We start from the raw sequence: 18,582 nt of genomic DNA, 5'->3' as shown, positions 1-18,582 counted from the left end.
TGTTGAGCGGCGACCTATGAGGAAGAATTCCGCTGCAACTGAGCAACCGTCTGTAGAAAATATGAATCACCACAGTGATGTGAAAGGTGGCCAAACATGATTCTCTTACAACAGTGACTCATAATAAAATCTCAAGTCACGATTCTTTGAATACACATAACACAATTCAGGCAGAAGAAATTCTCTCAAGGCCATCAAGAGTGTGTCATCATGAGTGGAGCCTCGTCGGATTTCTGCTAAGTAGCGCACTCTATGATTGCTCATTCTTACTGATAATGTCATCACACAGAAAACGTCACCTTTTTTGGCAAGATCGCGGAGGCATTTAAGCACGTAAACAAGTACAAAGTTGATTCATCCTTCTTTCAACCTGCTTCTTCATTATTTGACTCTATGGACAAGGAATGGCCAAATTAAAGGGGGAAGTCAACCCCAAAATGTTCTTTTCAATATGCCACTAGTCTAAACATTCTGATTAATATTGTTTGTGGAATATGAGTTAACTCTTTGACTGCCAAAAACGTTAATTAACGTTTAGTAAAATCCTATGGAGGAGTGCCAAAGACGTTAAAAGACGTTTGTTTCAAAACTGAGGTGAAACTAACCATTTTCTATTGTTGATTACTGAAAAACGGAATAAGGTAGAAACAAACACTTTTTTTTTCTGATGAAAGATGAGAGTCCAATCTTTCATTTGGTAGTATGTGTGTTTCCATAGTCCAAACACATAATTTTCTGTGGACCTTGAAAGATCAGTCAAAAATGCTTAAATGGGCTGGCACCCACGGCATCCCTTTTCTGAAAACGTCTGGCAGTCAAAGAGTTAAGCAGCAAAATCCACCGTTTTTTTTAATGAATCTCAAGGGGCAGCCATTTTACCATTTGCTGTCGCCTGAAAACGACGTCACAGTTGCTCAGGTAGCAACCAATCACAGCTCAGCTTCGGAACACAGGTGAACTATGATTGGCTCGTGTCTGAGACATGAGCAACTGATGTTAAAATTATTATTAGGCCTTCTCAGTTGTAGTGTCGAGAATTGTAGACTGCAACTAAAACATGTCTGCCATCTAGTGGTAAATGATAATATTACAACTTAAAAACTGCAGTCAATGGATATTCACAGTTCTGCATTTTTGGACTTTTTAAAAAAAAATATATATATTATACATCTTGTTTATTATTTGTAAGTATTTTTTAGGGGTTCCCCTGAATTAAAACTGAGTCTCTTTGATTTCATCTTGAACATTTCCTTTTTGCTTGTTTCTATTTGCCAAGTTGCTCTTTTTGGTTGTTGTTGTTTTTTTATTGCAATGCTAAAATAAAATGTTCCGTGCTCTTGCAGGGTAACTCCAACAACATTTCAACTGTCGACATCTCAGTCTGGATGATTGGTTTAGACAACTACGTCAAAGGTCTTGCCATCTTCTTAACAGCCCTCAGCACGTTTGCTGGGCCACTGCTTTGGGCTTGCCACCTTATCTGTTACCTCAGCTCAGAGAGACACAGGTAAGTGCTAACCACATATGGACTCTATAAACTATATGTCAGCTCTGTTGGGATTGTGTAGTGTAGCATCATAAAAATGGATCTGGTGGTACTTTCCACTACTTTGTTCAAAACCTGATAAGCTCTGTAGTGTAGTATATCTTATGCGTGTTAACTTTATCTTTGTTGCACTAAAATGTATCCATATGTCATTAATAATACAGACTTCACAAATTCATTTGGGGCAATAAAGATTTTGGCAAACATTCCATGAAGAGATTGTGATTGTAAAATATTGGTCACAGAACTCTGGGAACAGTTTTATTTGATCACGGTGAAATGTAGTATGTTGATGTTAAATTGTTAGATTAGCTGATATTGCAACATGTTTCTGATGTGATGAGATCACAGCAGTTTTTTTTTTCTCTGTCAACCTCTAGTGGTATACAAAATAATCACCAAATTAAACGTTCAAATGGTGCATAATGTTAGCAGTGTTGTCAAACTAAATCTAGTAGAGTACATCTGTTAGGTACGACGGCGTATTAGGGCCATGTATAAATATTTTAGCGGGTGGGGGCAATATTCTGAGGGGGGAATAAAACTAAAATTGGCAAATTTCAGAGAGAAAAAAATCTGTATTTTTTCCCACTAAGGCGCACCTAAAAGCCTTTAATTTTCTCAAAAACCGACAGTGCGCCTTATAATCCGATGCGCCTTATAGTGTGGAAAATACGGTAGTAAATTTGCCACTTTTGGGAGTTTATAAAGTGGCAAATTTGCGAGAGAAAGAAATGTCTCTATATTTTACCAACCAACCCCCCCACCCCCCGTCCCTCCTTCTGGAAAACAAACTATTATATGTGGCCCTAATACCCCGTCGTAGTTAGGCCCATTTCAGTAAATACTTTTTAGAAAAAGAAAAAAAAAATTTTTTAATGCACATTTAGGTAATTATGGTGCCACTTGGTGAAAAACGTTTAACCACTGCCCTAGAACAATGCCTCCATTACTTACTAATTAAAATGGAGGAATTATGATTAAATGACTACCTTTTGTTAGATATTGTATGTAATGTCGTCAAAACTGTTGCTATGGATAATGTTAGCAGTGTTGTCAAACTAAATCTAGTAGAGTACATCTGTTAGGTACGACGGCGTATTAGGGCCATGTATAAATATTTTAGCGGGTGGGGGCAATATTCTGAGGGGGGAAAAAAACTAAAATTGGCAAATTTCAGAGAGAAAAAAATCTGTATTTTTCCCACTATAGGGCACACCTAAAAGCCTTTAATTTTGTCAAAAACCGACAGTGCGTCTTATAATCCGATGCGCCTTATAGTGCGAAAAATAGGGTAGTAAATTTGCCACTTTGTAAAGTGGCACATTTGGGAGTTTATAAAGTGGCAAATTTGCGAGAGAAAGAAATGTCTCTATATTTTACCAACCAACCCCCCCACCCCCGCCCTCCTTCTGGAAAAAAAACTATTATATGTGGCCCTAATACCCCGTCGTAGTTAGGCCCATTTCAGTAAATACTTTTTAGAAAAAGAAAAAAAAGAACATTTTACTGCACATTTAGGTAATTATGGTGCCACTTGGTGAAAAACGTTTAACCACTGCCCTAGAACAATGTCTCCTTTACTTACTAATTAAAATGGAGGAATTATGATTAAATGACTACCTTTCGTTAGAAAATGTATGTAATGTCGTCAAAACTGTTGCTATGGAGGCATTTCCCTAACCAAAATGTTAAGTCATGCAGGGATTAAAGCCACTTGCTCACATCAGCCTTCTCTTGCTTTCACTAATTAATTTGGGGAAGCACAAGAGAATCTCACAAGGCACAAATGAAATAAATTCAAATGCAGCGCTCTGGCATTGATCTGTTTCACTTGGGCGTCTGTAACAACCAGGCAAGCAGAGACTAAATTACATTTAGTCTAACAGTACAATTGATTTGCCTAGCAGCTGTGTTAAAGCGATCCTCACCACACGCTTTGTGGCTCTCCCTCACCAGTCGTTAGGATGTTGTTTGGTCGGCCCGTCACTTTCATGTTGTGGCCTCTAATGAATGCTGCGCCCGCCGCATGCCTGTTTCACGGTGCTGCTTGCAGCTATATATGACTTTCAACGGCGCTCGTTATCTGTTCTTAATGCAGGGCATAATCCGTCCTTGTTAGATTGCCAAGGAATCTAAATGTCCAGTTCTCTTTGTACAGAAAAGTCTGACCTGACAGCTGTACATGGGTTAAATGTTTAGTTGAAAGAAATGAAATAAATAATAATAATAATAATAAAATCCTGCCCTAAAATCGTTTTTACGGAAAAACCTGCTGCTCCGGTACTGCCCCGCTATCATTCACCCCTCCAGCTAGCTTGTAACCGGAACTGGCTAGCTAGCACGGCTAAACAGAGTGCAGAGCCATTCCTGTAAGTCCACTAATCATCACCACGGTGGCGAATAAGCTGCACTTTAAACAAATATGATTGTCACAAAAGGAGGACGAGAAGTAATTAACATGAAGATGGAGACGCTAAGTAGATGCTAAGCTAGCGTGAAAAGTAGTTGCGTAACGTCGGAATATGTGCTTTGCTGATTCAATCATAAATTTGGCTGAAAGTGCGTCACAGCGGAGAGTAACCAGCTGTGAACAAGCATATTAGTCGACAAATTAATAAAAGTCGAAAGACAAAATAATACTTAGCTACTAGGGCTCTTTTCGTAGCCGATTATTTTAATGTCCTTCCCCCGTGAATTTATGAGTAAATATATGTATGTTAATCCATATTGGATTAAACTAAATTTAATTGAATCGGATTGCCCTTTCTAGTTGATGATACCACATATCAGAAATGCTAATATAGCCGATAGCATTAGATGTAACGATAAGACATTTTTACTGACAATCAGTTTGAATTTCTCCCTCCAAACTGGCCTCCTTCCCACGTCTCCTACTTCATCTCCAGTTCTTCCCTCCCCCTCTTTGGAATCTGCTGGAAGTGTCCTCCCCCTCACCTGGGATTTCTGCCTAGTCAGATCTCCTCATTTAAACGCCAGTGCACGTTTTATCAAGCAGGAAGATTGATTCGTCATCTTTTTTTTTTTTTGTCCCTCAAAATTTTCTATGCATTCTTTCTGCCGGCCTGCAGGTTGATCAATGTTAACATTCTTCTTACTCTTCTGTTTTCATTCTTCTTTGTAAGTCACAGTGTACCGTCACTGGTTGAGCTATTTTTTGTTGTTGTATAGTCATGCTGTCCTTGGGGCTAACTAGTACCCATTGATATCGTTATTTATTTATTAAATTTTTAGGACAATTCATATTAATCAGAAGGCATCTCTTTTGTCTAACCTCCCGCTGTAGAGTGTGTTTGAATTTCCACTTGAGAAATCATAATGACTATGAGCATAATAAATTCAATTACAAACTAGACCAAGTACAATTTCTACAGAAATTGCGTGGGAATGCTAACCTGAATGCTAAACTGAATGCTAATAGCTGAATGCTAAGCTGAATGCTTAGTAAATAAGTAAATAGAATGATAAATTATGGTAAAATTACAAAGTATTAGTTGTAGTTGACAGATAAATGAATAAAAAGAACACTTGAACCTGGGAGGCGTGAATTTTTAAAGCAATTTGAAATTTATATGGAAAAGTGTTATTTGAAAGTACTCTCCATTCACTTGAATGGAAAAGTTCGACAAATGATTTCCAAAGGAAAAATGGGGAAAAAAATCACTCAACAGCGCCACCTAGGTATACAGTACCCTCCATTCATTTAGATGGAAAATTGGAACGAATGATATCCAGTGGAAAAATGAAAAAAAAAATGCTTCCTGCATTTCCACAATAATAAGAATAAAGAAGCCCAATAACATATCAAATCTAAAAACAAATGTTAAATTTCCGAAACAGTAACGTTTGGCCGTTTGACGCATTTTCCCTCCGCAGGAGCCCTGTCGTGGTGGGCCACGGTTGTTACTGTTTGGCTCTGTTTAGGTCTGTGCCGACAGTAGCTTACATCGTCCTGGTGACCGGCCTGCGCTACAATTTGTTCATATGGAGCGTCTTCTCTCCCAAATTACTGTACGAGGCCATGCAGCTGCTGCTCACCGCCGCCATCTGTCTCATCTTCAACACCGTGGAGCAAAGCCGCACCTCCGCCGCAGCTTAGGCCGGCTTCTTGGCAAGTAAGAGAGTTTGCACAAGTCCGATTTTTTTAATGTCGTGAAGATTGTAAGATCTCAGGGATTCCCGGAAAGGCTGCTAAGCTTTACAGGACAACATTTGATGTTTGGTTCATTCGACTCAAAGGGGGGGAAAAAAACGGCACATATTGTTTGAAGTTATTGTACAACATGATGATCTTTTTTTTTTTTTTTTTTTTACTCAATGTACTATCTTTAGTAATAATTATAATCAATAATTGTATATTTGACCTTACTGGGCAATTTTGAGGAAATGCACTGGTAACTAGCAAAGTCCAAAAGGTTCTAATCAACGATACATAATATTTGATATGCTGGTATGGAGATAGACTATGAATCCTATTGTACTTTTTGTGATGATTTTTTTTTTTATTCCAAATCCTTTAATGCAACATCTTTCAGATTTTTTGACAGTTACTGTAAATAATGTGGATTCAGACGATATATACCATAGGAGGTGTGAATTTTTGAAGCCATTTGAACAGTGTAAATCGGAAGCATTATGCGGAAGTTACACGGCAAAAAAGTGTGGAGAATAAAAATCACAATAACATATAATCATTTCCAGCTTTGACTGAAACCGTCGAAAGCTTTAATAATATATGTCAATAAGTTATTATTGTGTTTCTAGTTTGCAATAGTGTATGTTGCTAAATGAGGAGACCAAAATGTTAGAAATACCATTTATATATATATATATATATATATATATATATATATATATATATATATATATATATATATATGAAATGGTGTATATATACACGTATATATACATATACGTATATGGTAGATATATATATATATATAATTTTGTTAGTTAACAACACCTTACTGTATGTACCATTTTGATTGTCAATCAAAATGGTACCTTATTATTTTGTATAGCCATAGGTTATATTCCCTCAGATTTTTACATAATGGCAACAAATTAATTTTAATTGTAAAAACAAAACTGCGCCTTGTAAAAGTATTAACCCCCCTTGAACTCTTTAACCTTTTGCCACATTTCCAGCTTCAAACATACCGATCATTTTTGTTTTTGTTTTTGTGAAGAATCATCAAAAAGTGTGATACAATCGTGAAGTGGACCAAAATTTATGATTTTTTTTTTTTATGATTATTATTATTATTATTAGAAATTAAAAAAAAACTTTAAAGGTCATTGTGGTAGTAGTAGATTACAAACAAGTGGACACTATCATTATCAGTGATGTAGGTCAACTTCTGGAGTCAGTTGGCTGCACTGAGAGAAAAGGGGGTGAATAAATTCCCACGCCCTACTTTCAATTATTTATCGGAAAAAATTTATATCATGTAAATTTCATTCTACTTCATGAGTGTGTCCCACTTGGTGTTGATTCTTCTTCTAAAAACTATATATATATATACACAGTATGTAACAAAAGGTCAAAATATTCGAGGGGGGCTAATACTTGAACAAAGCACTGTATCTATGTATTTACTAAGGCCATTACATATAATTGAAGGAACCTGGTAAACAAACAACATGGAAATATCATGAGCAAAGAATTCAGGACAGGAAAAGAAAACGGGACTGATGGGTGAAACCCCTTAACAAAAATTACATTTCCTGAAAAATGCATTTGTTTATCATTTCAAATACATGGGAAGAGGAACTTGAGAGAAATTGCAAAAATAAATCACACTATTGAGGATAGAAATTGCAGTTGGCCGCTATTAAAACTCTGCTCTGCCCATCAAAGTATGACGTAATAGATTTTAATAGGCAAGAGCAGATTTTATGATAAGCCACAAAAATGTTTGGGGTATTTGCAAACACAGCCGTTAGATGATTACACACCTACTGATATTGATTCCAACAAACCGAGTGAAAGATTGTGCAATAGTGCAACCTGACACCGCTGGGGGGGGACGAAGATCAAGCGCATGTGCCGCCTCCAAACTTGTCACTCAGCTAAGATGAGTCTGGCTGCGTTGCAACACTTTCTCACCTGAGGCCAAGATTACTGACACCTCCCAAGTCGCCAGCGGCGCTGCAAAAGTCATACGCATGGAGCCACAGCGCTGGTTGTAAATTCAGATTTTTTTTTTTTTCCTTCTGCGTTACAACAACTGTAGTCAATGAAAACGGAATTTCACTGATCTTAGAAGGCGAAGGGGAAATCATTTAAAATGTTCTTTAATTTTACTGGTTGTAGTTTTCTGCGGTGTGAAACCCGTTTTGAACAAATGGTCCTAATGTTGTGGCTTGTTCATGTATTTTGTTGTAACTATGCAACCTACTGTGTTTGTGTTTAGTTTTTTTGTGTCATTTTTAAGTTCTGAATCAAATTTCTAATGAAAAGTGGCAGGTGGCTGTTTATCAAAAAATATATTTGAACAAATTGTTGCGTTATGTATGTTCTTGATCATATAATAAATGACCTTCCATAAATTGAGACCAATGTGATTGTTGTTGTCAACTCTCAACAAGAAAAAAAAAATAATCTAATGTTAATTTACTTCTATGTGCCTTGTCAGTGATTAGTAGCCTAGTAAATTAACAAGCTACTTCAAAATAGCTCACAAATTTTCTTCCTGATTTATCAACTTCTTGTCCACTTTTCTATGAAGGACCAAAACTTCCAAAATTCAAAATAAATTACTAAAAGTGAAAATAAAAACGTATATATAAAAAAAAATAATAATATATATATATATATATATATATATACACACACACACTTATTTTTGTATTTATTGTTTTTAATCTTTTTCTTTTTTTTATATATATATTTTTTTCACTTTTAGTCATTTATTTATTTTGAATTTTGGCATACCGCCAGGACGAAATGTTATTCAAATGAGGGGGGGGGGGGGGGTGCTGTCCTCGAGATGAGAACAGATGAGCTCTGATTGAGCTCTGAGCAACTGTGATGTCATCGTCAGTTGACAGCAAGTGACAAAATGGCCGCCCCTTGAGATGGATCAAAATGGCTGAATTTTGCTTCAATGTGTCATGTCATGTTTAGATTAGTGAGGTCACATATAACATTATTGACAAGAAATGTTTAAGCTTGATGTCCACTTTAACTCATTTGCTCCCAAAAAACGTATTAAAAAACGTTCTATTTTAAATATTGCCATGGTCCCAAAAAACGTTTTTATACATATTTTTGTTTTGTTTTTATGCTAGAGCATACAGAAGGCTTTTATGTAGCCTCTGAACTGAAGAGAACCCTTAAAGCAATGGTAATTATTACAAAAGCGGCCAGAAGGTGGTAGCAGAGTATAAGAGATCAACCATGGCCATGTTGTAAAAAGCTCTTTCACCTTCTGGATATTTTCAGATTTGTGAATAATGATGAAACTTAGCTATATTCTAACGCTAATTGCAGCAAAGCGGAAACAAATTGAAATATACTTTTTTTCCCTGGTGAAAGAAGAGACTCTAATCTTTCTTTCGGTAGGTTCCATGTTTTACAGCAATAGAACACAATATTCTGTGGGCCTTGCAAAATCAGTCAAACTCCAGTAAAACAGCCGGGAGTGAAGGGGGTTGCTTCAGTGTAAATGGCTGCAATGAATGAGTTAAATGGCACCAAAGGAAAATACATGTTTATTGCTGGTATTCCTTTCAATATTTGTAACGTTTCTACCATGCTTCCCTTCCTATTCAGAGCCACTTTCCAAAATCGTTTAAGGAAAACAAAATGGAGTAGCTCTTTGACCGGAGCTGCCTGCGGAGGTGTTAGCCTGCCAGCAGATAATGAAGTTTAATGACCTCGCACAGACCAGAATAATCACTCAGCCTCTCCGAGGAGTTTGCGAGGTGTTCCCTCTGCTGCTAACTGATGAACCCTTCTGCTTCTTTTTGCCACTCAAACCTGCTACATAATCACTGGACGAGGCCGACCGATATGCTTTTTTTTTTTTTAGGGCAATACCGATTTTTGGCAGAAAAAATACAGATTAGCGAATAATCTGCCGATTATTTAAAAATATATATAATGCATAAATTTATGTGTCTATAATAAAGCCATTCTTACTGTAAACCATTAACCTTTTCTTTTATATGTTTTTATCTTGTGTTATTTTCACAAGTCTTGGGATTTACCAGGCTAACCTGGGACCTCGAGGATTGTATTTCGTGCCATGTCATGTGGAAATGTGTCTTCAAACAACAACAACAAAAATCCTTGGATGTTTGCATTCAGTATTGAATCCTTGAAATAGCAACTTTAAATACAACTTGAAAGGACAATGACAAAATGAAACAATAAGAAAGTGAAATAAGAATAGAATAAACTAAAATAATAGCAACTGAAAAAAAAACAAATACTGATTGTTCCTGTACGTTTTGGCCTCTTGGGGGCAGTGTGGTGCCGTGCATACACAGTTAAAGTGAGTACGGAAGAAAGTTGCGATTGAATTCTATTAGAATAACCAGTTTTTCACAAATTGGGAACAATTTGTGCCTTTGCATAGTGTTATCTCATCTATGGGTATGTGTTCCCACAAGATTTGTAAGTGGATATTCGTTATTTTAAAGAAAAACACTCCCGAAATTGATGCTAACTTCCTGTAAGTATTTGAATGGCATCCTCCCTTCACTTTTAGCATTAGCGCTAGGCTAGCGAAGTTTTAAAAACGAAGCATGTTTTGTACTTAAATATACAGTGGATGTAATTCTTAACGTTGTGTGTTTAGTTAAGTTAGCTCCAACTGGGGTGTCATTACACATCTTAAAGGGCGCTTAGAGACAACAGAATAACCAGAATAACACATGCTACACACTTGCTAGGTGCTAATGCTACGCAAGCAAAATGGTACATTCAGGGTACTTTCACAGCGTCGGAAACTTGGGTTTTCTTCGATAACGTTTTAAGGGGGAAATAATCGGCCAATTGTTTTGGCCATTGTTTGAAGGCCAATAATCGCCCAATTAATCAGTCGGGCCGTACACTGGACGTGAGCTCGAACCGAAGCCTTATTAGCCAATCGCCGGCTGTCAACGAGCAAGGCGAAAGTAGAGGCTGCATTTAAGTATCTGAAATGATTATCTCGTCTCAATTTACCCACAAATTTCCTTATTGACCATATGTCTGGAAGTGAAGTTGTGCAGAGTTGCGAGTTTTTTTCCTGAGACCGACCTTACCTCAGCCGCACTCTTGATGCTCCAGGAGTTGTCTGTTAAGTGGCGGATGGCGGCGAGCCAAAGAGGTTATTACAAGTCTCCAGCTGGCTCCGCTGCACACGCTGCTGATGAGCGCCCAATTCGCTGGTGGGGCCGCAAGACTGTGCCAGTGCTTCCCTTCTTCCTCCCCGCACTGCATCCTTGGCTCACGTTTCGTTCCAAGAAAGTGAATATTGTCTGCTTGCAAACTTGATGCTTGCATACACTATACAGTATGTTCTTTTGCAATGAAATAATGTGATGATGGGTTCAAATTTAACTCGTGTTTTCACTACACTCTCAGGAAAAGGGGCTATATTACTAGCTTCTGGACGAGGCAACATTAATTTGAGACGGTGTCAATTTGAAAGAAGAAGAATGAAAACTGGGGGAGCTAGAAATAACACTGTTCGCAGCTAGATGGCAGTATATCGCCTTTTTAATTTCAAAGAAGAAGAACATTGAAATGCTGTCAGGCATGATCAAGGTTATTTCAGTTAACAAAAACTAAGACTAAAATTCAAAAAACAATTTAGTAAACAAAATCAAATGAAAACAAAAATGCTTTTTAAGAAAAGAAAACTAACTGAAACTACATTTTACGTTTACAAAACTAACTAAAACTATAATTATAGCGAAAATGTCCTGAATTTTCATCTTTGGTAATTAATTTAATGCATGAGCCTTTTGGGGATGATTTTAAATGTGATTTTAAGTAGATTTATCTTTATATTAACCAGAATAAGGACGTTTGAAAGTGTGTCACACAGAAGTGACCTCATCTAGCAGCAGCCAATAGAAAAGCACCTTCAGATGACGTCACTCCTAGGCGACAATTCGGCTTGCCTGGTTTTCCCATTTAACTCAGCCGCAATGCAACACAAGGTAAGAAATGCGTTACTTTTTTTCATTTTACCATGTTTTTTTTTTTTAAATATTGCGCACAAGTAATAACTTAAAAAAATAATAATACTGTAACTAAAACTAAGCATTTTTTTTAAATAATTAAAACTAATCAAAACTAACAAAACTAACAAAATCAAAACTAACTAAAATGAAATTCAAAAACTATAATAACCCTGGGCATGATCGATTTTTGTGGCTTTTTTTTTTTTTTTTGAGTCATTCAAGTTTACGGAGATTCTTTCAACGGGGAGCGATTCAACGGAACTGACCAGGATGTCGCAATCATGTTTTCATGTCAACAATAAATTCTTACAGAACAAAAATGGACACCTGTAGTACTGTTTTTTTTCTGACTGTGTGCTCTTCTGCAGACAGCTAATTTAAGTCTTCTAGAGGTAAAGTTAGGACAATACTCATAAATAATTTGGAAGCTGCTAGGCCTTGCATATAAGCCCACAGGACAGATGGACTCACAGCAATAGAAGTGATAAATGAAGCATTCCATTGTTGTTTGGGTATTCTGCGCGCGCGCACATACCTGAGTATGTTTGTGTAAAACCCCTCATTAGCTTGGAGAAGAGGTAAGGAGCAGGAAGTGAAAAATGAACCACGATGTCCTTGTGGCATCATGTAACGATATTAGAAATAAAAGACACCAGGGACATTTGATTGTGTTAGTGCAAATATTTGTTCAATGAATCTGCCTATTTTTCTGTGTTCTTCTTGACTATCTTGTACAAGAGGTAAAAGTTACATATATTTTCTGTAATTACTAGCCAAATAATATTGAAAGGACCACAGATTGTTTGCTTTACTGCTAATTTTCCCCTCTCTTGAGTTTCGTAATTGTGAAGCAATCTTTCATTTTATATTTTCAACCACATACTTATATTCATTTTTGTTAGTCACTTTACTTAGTTCTTTAAATTTCTTTTTAAACTGGAGAATTGTCACACAAAAAAAGTAGTTATTGTGATCGACAGACTGCCCAACTGTTTCGATTATTCATTTATTTTTGGTACAGTTAAGCTATTTTGGTTTACCCCTTCTTTATAGTGCTCGTAATTCCACTGTTAACCGCTAGAGGGCGAAACTATTTTTGTACAGTATAGCTCTCGTGTATATTGATTGTAATTCCACCGGTAACCACTAAACAGCGCAACATTAATTTGAGACGGTGTCCATTTGAAAGAAGAAGAATAAAAACAGGAAGTGTTTCAGCGCCACTTCTCATGAAGAACGCATTGTTTAGTGTGATCAACTTGCCAAGTATGGTCTTCCCAAGAATATAAGTGAGAATGTTCTAACTAATAACACAAATCTATTTCTAAATTGGAATGGCTGCGTACTTGTTACTCCACTATTACATTGTAAAATATTTTCCACTGCTCTTGCTCTCACAATACAAGCTTAAATGTGTAGATTTATATTGGCCGTAATTCCGTTGTTGACCACTAGAGTACTTGCAAAGTACTGTACTGTCTTCCCAAGAATACACGTTGAATGTTCTTCCTAATAACACAAATGTATTTATGAATTGGAATGACTTGTTACGGCACTATTGCACTGTAAAATATTTTTTCCGCTGCTCTTGCTCTCACAATACAAGCTAAAATGTGTAGATTAAAAAAATATATATTTTAATGCTGTAATTTCAACTATTTCTATGTTCCAAATTTTACTTGCAGGAGTGGTCTGGAATCCCCGATGTTCTCCATTTTGAGATTGAACCCTGTCTAGACCAATCTGAACCAGGTAAAATATTTTTGAAATACCATATCTATGCTCCCCGCTTTAGTGGTTCAATGCATAGCCTAACTGCAAAATGGTTTCGAACCTAACAGTAAACAGCTCCTCACTCAAAGCAACTCCCAAATCCAAAACGTCAGCGTTCCCCCAATAGATGCTTACTAATAAAAAAATAAAAAATAAAATAAATAAAAATGCAGGCTGAAGCTTGAACATCAGCAATAAAACCCATTTTGGTCAGCAAGAGCCCATTGTTAGGCTTTTAAAAACCACTGAAGCTCTCTTCACGTTGCAGCAGTATGGCACACAAATGGATGCATGTCTGATGAAAGGCTTTTAGGGATATTGATTTGGGTTCCTCAAGTATACACCCCCGCCCCTTCCTTGATAGACACTCGAAATATTGGCTCTGATCTAAGATCCATTACAAGCGTTGTAACCAAAAAATGTTGCCCTCGAGATAGGTCCGCTCAATTTTGATAGTTATTAAATACCCATTTTTGTCAGCACTTCTCAGAATCATACAGAACAACTTCCAAATTACATACATCTGAAAAGCGATAATCATGTTTTAGCACCGCATTTCGTGACTACACACTACGTGTCTCCCGGATCACCCCTCGGTGGCGCTCAACATATCGACATCCATCATTCTTCCCAATTTCTGCAGCGCCATCACTTGTGCGCAGACGCTCGCTCCTCAGACGCCTCAAAGCGAGGACGTCGGGAAATGCAAGTCAGCCATTTGCTACCTTGTGTGACCACAGCTAGAGGCTCATTACGCTAATGCGGCTCCGCAATCCAAGTAAAGATCCCTCACGCGGAGAGAATAGCCTCTTGGGCCCGGAGAACACTGATTTTATGATAATAGACTGCGCGTGTGTGTGTGTGAGCGCTAAATTTTACAGGGAAATTAGCAACAAAATCTCAGCAGCTGCTCGGCTAAGTAATGACAAATTCACTTTATCAATCTTGTACTTTATCAATTTGTGCCCGGGAGGGTGTGTAACGACGCTCAAGGAATACTTTAATTGTGTTGCTCCAACTTTGTGCGGCCAAATTTGACTTCACAAATAAAACATGCTCACTCACTCTTGGACCTGGAAATAAGAAATCGGTTGATCGAGTACGCTCAATATTCTCGTCTAGGCTTGAAGGTCTCCCAATGAAATCACATTGGCCCTGGATAACAGTTCATCTATAGCGCACAGTTGTCATAATTACTGGAAAATCAAATTAAAGAACGCAGTGTGTTGTATTTTGGAGGCAGATTTGGATCACATGAATATTTAAACGCAAATAGACGGGCTGTAGTGATGAAACTAAATCCAAACAACAAACGTTGTTACATTCCTAACCACGTCTTCTTTGCATGAATTGAAGTGAGGACATTTTGTTTGCCATTTATTCAATTAAGAGAATGAAAATTACCTGGATGAACAGGAAGTGTTTTGTTTTTTTTCCAAATACTTTTTGTTGAAAGTCAATAATAGTATTTTCCTTCTTTGTGGCCTGAAAAAAATATATAAGGCTCATAAAGTGCCAGAACACATGAAAAAGGAGACCATTTTTCAAAATAAAATAGGCACGCGTTAATGAAATGGTGTAAATGTGAAAGATAAGAGTGAAAACAGGAAGTATTTCAAGCTCAGCCTAGTTTTTGCTGTAGCTTACTGTGGAGGACCAAATTTCAAAATAAATAGATGACTAAAAGTGAAAATAAAAACAGATATAACAAAATATCATTCGGAAATTAAATTAAAAAATATATATAAATGGAAATAAAAACAACAATATATATATGTACATAAATAAATACATTTGTATTTAATTTTTGAATTATATATTTTATATTAGTTTTTATTTTCACTTTTAGTCCATAGCTTACATGTTCTCGAATCCTTAGTAATCCTGCTTCTTTCTTTTTTTGCCTACAGAAAACAAGTCCTGGAGCTTTATTTTATAATGTACTGTACATTTTTGGGCACGATAAATGAAATCTGTTAAGTTTTGCAAAAATACACTCTAAAAACAGTTGGGTCAAAAGTAACCCAATTATGGATTAAAAAACGGACCGATCCACTTAATGGGTCAATTTGACCCGACTTTCTGGGTTGTTTTATACAAAATGACCCAATTTTTTGACCCAAGAAAAGGACCTGACCAATATATATGAGTTGTTTTACACTGAAAGACCCAACTAGAGGATCGGTCCAGTTTTGACCCAAAATTGGATTATTTTTGACCCAACTATTTTTAGAGTGTATGATTTGTTAGCAAACAAGCTCAAAACCTTAAAAAAAATTAAGAAGTGTATTACGAATTACACTTATCAATAATGGATCAATATCAACAAAAAAAAGTGAACACAGGCATCCCAAGTGAAAAGTTCCTGCTGACAGCTGCTCATTTGTGGGTCCTTTTGTTGCGAAAGGGCCTAAACGCACACTTGTCTTTTCCACGTTATCAGCATCTTCCGCCGTGCTTCCCCTGGATTCTCTCTCCAGGGAGCCCTTTTATCATCTGATGAGTTGTTAAGACAATTCCTGAGGTGGAACCGTATTTTTTTTTTTTATAGTTAGAAGAACAGATGTTTCTTTCATTTCTTTGTTGTATCCAGCATTCATCTGTCTAGCAAGCACGTCGGGGCACTGTTAAAGGATGAGTATGATGACTTGTAAATTCCCTGTCAAAGCACCTAAAGAATACTTAATTTTGAAAGAATAACAAGCCTTTGTATTGGACTTGTACAGCAGTTATAAAAAGTCTACACACCCCTTTTCAAATGCGTCAAGTCAAGATAAAGGGCGTAATTCGTTACTGGTCAGTCTACACGTGTGAGTGTTATTTTCACAATTTATTTATTTTTGTTGTTTTGTATTTTACTTAAAGGGGAATTTATTATTGATTAATATTGTGATTGGGAAGCAAAACTCCGACCATTTTTATCTATCTCATGGGACGGCCATTTTGTCACTTGCTGTCGACTTAAAATGACATCACAGTTCCTCAGGGCTCAGTTAACGACCAATCACGGCTCACCTGTTTTCTGAAACTGAGCCGCGATTGGCTGTTACCACTAAGCAACTGTGATGTCATTTTCACTTGACAGCAACACGGTGCTGCCTGTTAGAAATTCAAAATTTAAAAAAGAAAAAAGAAAGATTCCAATATTGTGTTTTGGCAAAGTTAAGCGTGCAAGACCGTGAGGTTAAAGACACTTTTTATTCACAAGTATAAATCTGAACAGCAAATATTCAAACACGAACTTTAGTTTTACTGCAAGCTGCTGTAACGTGCCCGCCTTATGTCAGCCTGTTGCTCCTCATTAGTGCGACTGTGATGTTAACGGAAAGTGAAGCGGGCAGCTGGAAGAAAATGTCCCGCAGCGGTCGGCTATGTGTCGCGTGCCTCCGCGGGGAAGATGTCCTCATAAGCCGGCGGCAGTTCACTGGGGAGCGGGTACGAGAAGGGGAAGCAGTGGTTGAGTTCCGGGTCTGCGGGCGAGTACCCCGGCAGCTCGATGGACGGGTGCCCCCCGCGCTGGACTTCCGCGCCGCTCTCGTCCAACACGTTCAAAACGGCTAAATTGATATAAGACACCGGCTGGAAGTCCGCCGAGGAGCAGTCCCGTTCCTCGTTGAAGATAATGGGCCCGGAGCTGTGCCTCTGAACCTGCCTGCTCCTGGAGAACTGCGCCGCTTTGTACCTCTGGATGAGCACCAGGTTGACGAGTCCCAGGAGGCACTCGAGCGTGCTGAGCACCGTGGAGATGACCAAACTCCTCTGGTACTCCCTCAGCTCCTCGCAGGCGCGGCTCACCTGGCCCGAGTGGACACAGTAGTGGGAATATTTCCTCTCCACCAGGGAAGCGGTGTCCCCGTCCACCACGGCTCCGGAGAAGGCGGTGAGCACCCCGAGCAGGAAGACCACAACCCCCAGGAGGACCAAATTCCGGCTGCGCGGCTTCCCGGTGCAGCAGAGCAGCGCGACGCCCAGGAGGACCTGGCCGCATCCGAGGAGCAGCCCGGAGTAAAAGGCTCCGGCCGCGGCGCCGAGGTGGAAATGTTCCCTGACGCTGGAGCCCAGCGAGACGCATCTTAATCCGAGCACAAGTTCGCTGAGGGCGCACGCGAAGAGGAGCGTGCTGGACAGGACGGCGCACAGCCCTTTGCCACTCAACTTCATTATATTCCACCTGCGCTGCCGCTCTCGATCCCTCTCCGCCGGCAGCCGTCTTCATCCTCCGTCCGGTCCGGGAGCGCCCCGGTCGCCGGCGGTCATCGTCGGCCGGTTCTTGTCCTCGGCCGGTTCGGAGGCGGCGGCGGCGGCAGCGGCGGAGGTCCGCGCCGATGTGGCGTCTCTCTGCATTCCCGACGCTTTACGAGAATTGTTGAAATGTTAATTCATGCCAGGAAGGCATGCCCCGCTTTGCACTTAGCGCCCCGTCGATAATCCATTGGCGAGCATTGATCACGCTTATCCCCGCAAAGTTGAACCCTTTTGCTTCATCAGAGTCGTCTGGCTGCGGGGGTGCGGTGCGCGCGCGTGAGTGAGTGAGTGTGCGCGCGTGCATCAATTTTGCAAACCTAGGTCCAAAATTTCTCTGTTGAGTCTGGTTTGTGTGGAGGTAAATAACGTGCTCACTTGAATTGTGTCATGTGTTGCATTATGTTATAGTTGTTCAACAGTACCGACCCCTCTACGTCACAGAAAGTATTCTTTATATGAGAGTTGTGTTAAAAGCCTTAAAATAAATTCGTTTTTTATTGTCAAAGCACTCTCAAACTGAAAATGGTCAAAAATGGTGGACCAGACACAGAATCAAGCTCCTCCCGTGGCCATCTCGGTCCCCAGACTGCAACCCCATTGAACACCTGTGGAGTGAGCGAAAGAAAGTGCCAATAAACTTAATTGCACCCCCGGCCCCCTGATTTTTTCTTCCATTTGTTCATGAAATGTATTTTATTCATAGAAAAAATATATATATTAAAGAAAAAAAGTAGATTTTTTTAATCCAGTAAAACAAATATTCAGTGGTTTTCAGGGAATGTTTTTTTTTTTTAGGTACAAGCCTTTATTCTGTG

General features: G+C 38.6%; 2 protein-coding genes across 9 annotated transcripts in view; one reads left to right on the top strand and one right to left on the bottom strand.

Moving 5' to 3' along the window:
* pigg (phosphatidylinositol glycan anchor biosynthesis class G (EMM blood group)) overlaps positions 1–17,552 on the top strand; it is a 44,797-nt gene extending 27,245 nt beyond the window's left edge. For 3 of the 8 annotated variants that reach the window (XR_013295556.1, XR_013295561.1, XR_013295560.1), the window contains 5 exons: positions 1,344–1,507; positions 5,444–5,682; positions 11,581–11,725; positions 13,435–13,501; positions 15,433–16,984. Coding sequence is in view for 2 of the 8 variants with exons in the window: in XM_077577880.1 (XP_077434006.1) it covers positions 1,344–1,507; positions 5,444–5,666 (387 nt within the window). In the remaining 6 variants the exon portion in view is untranslated. Of the gene's footprint in view, positions 1–1,343; positions 1,508–5,443; positions 8,120–9,344; positions 9,685–11,580; positions 11,726–11,962; positions 12,042–13,434; positions 13,502–15,432; positions 16,985–17,296 lie in introns of those variants that run through there. The other 5 variants (XR_013295558.1, XR_013295557.1, XR_013295559.1 and 2 more) reach the window with 5 other exon arrangements.
* Positions 16,772–18,026, bottom strand: tmem271 (transmembrane protein 271). The gene has a single exon (XM_077577882.1). The coding sequence runs from the start codon at positions 17,681–17,683 to the stop codon at positions 16,892–16,894; it is 792 nt and encodes a 263-aa protein (XP_077434008.1). The 5' UTR covers positions 17,684–18,026; the 3' UTR covers positions 16,772–16,891.
* Positions 18,027–18,582: the final 556 nt, after the last annotated feature.

Source organism: Vanacampus margaritifer, chromosome 10 (assembly GCF_051991255.1).
Source record: "Vanacampus margaritifer isolate UIUO_Vmar chromosome 10, RoL_Vmar_1.0, whole genome shotgun sequence".
Taxonomy (NCBI): Eukaryota; Metazoa; Chordata; class Actinopteri; order Syngnathiformes; family Syngnathidae; genus Vanacampus; species Vanacampus margaritifer.
Note: the sequence above shows the minus strand (reverse complement) of the source record. Positions and strands in the feature narration are given on the sequence as shown.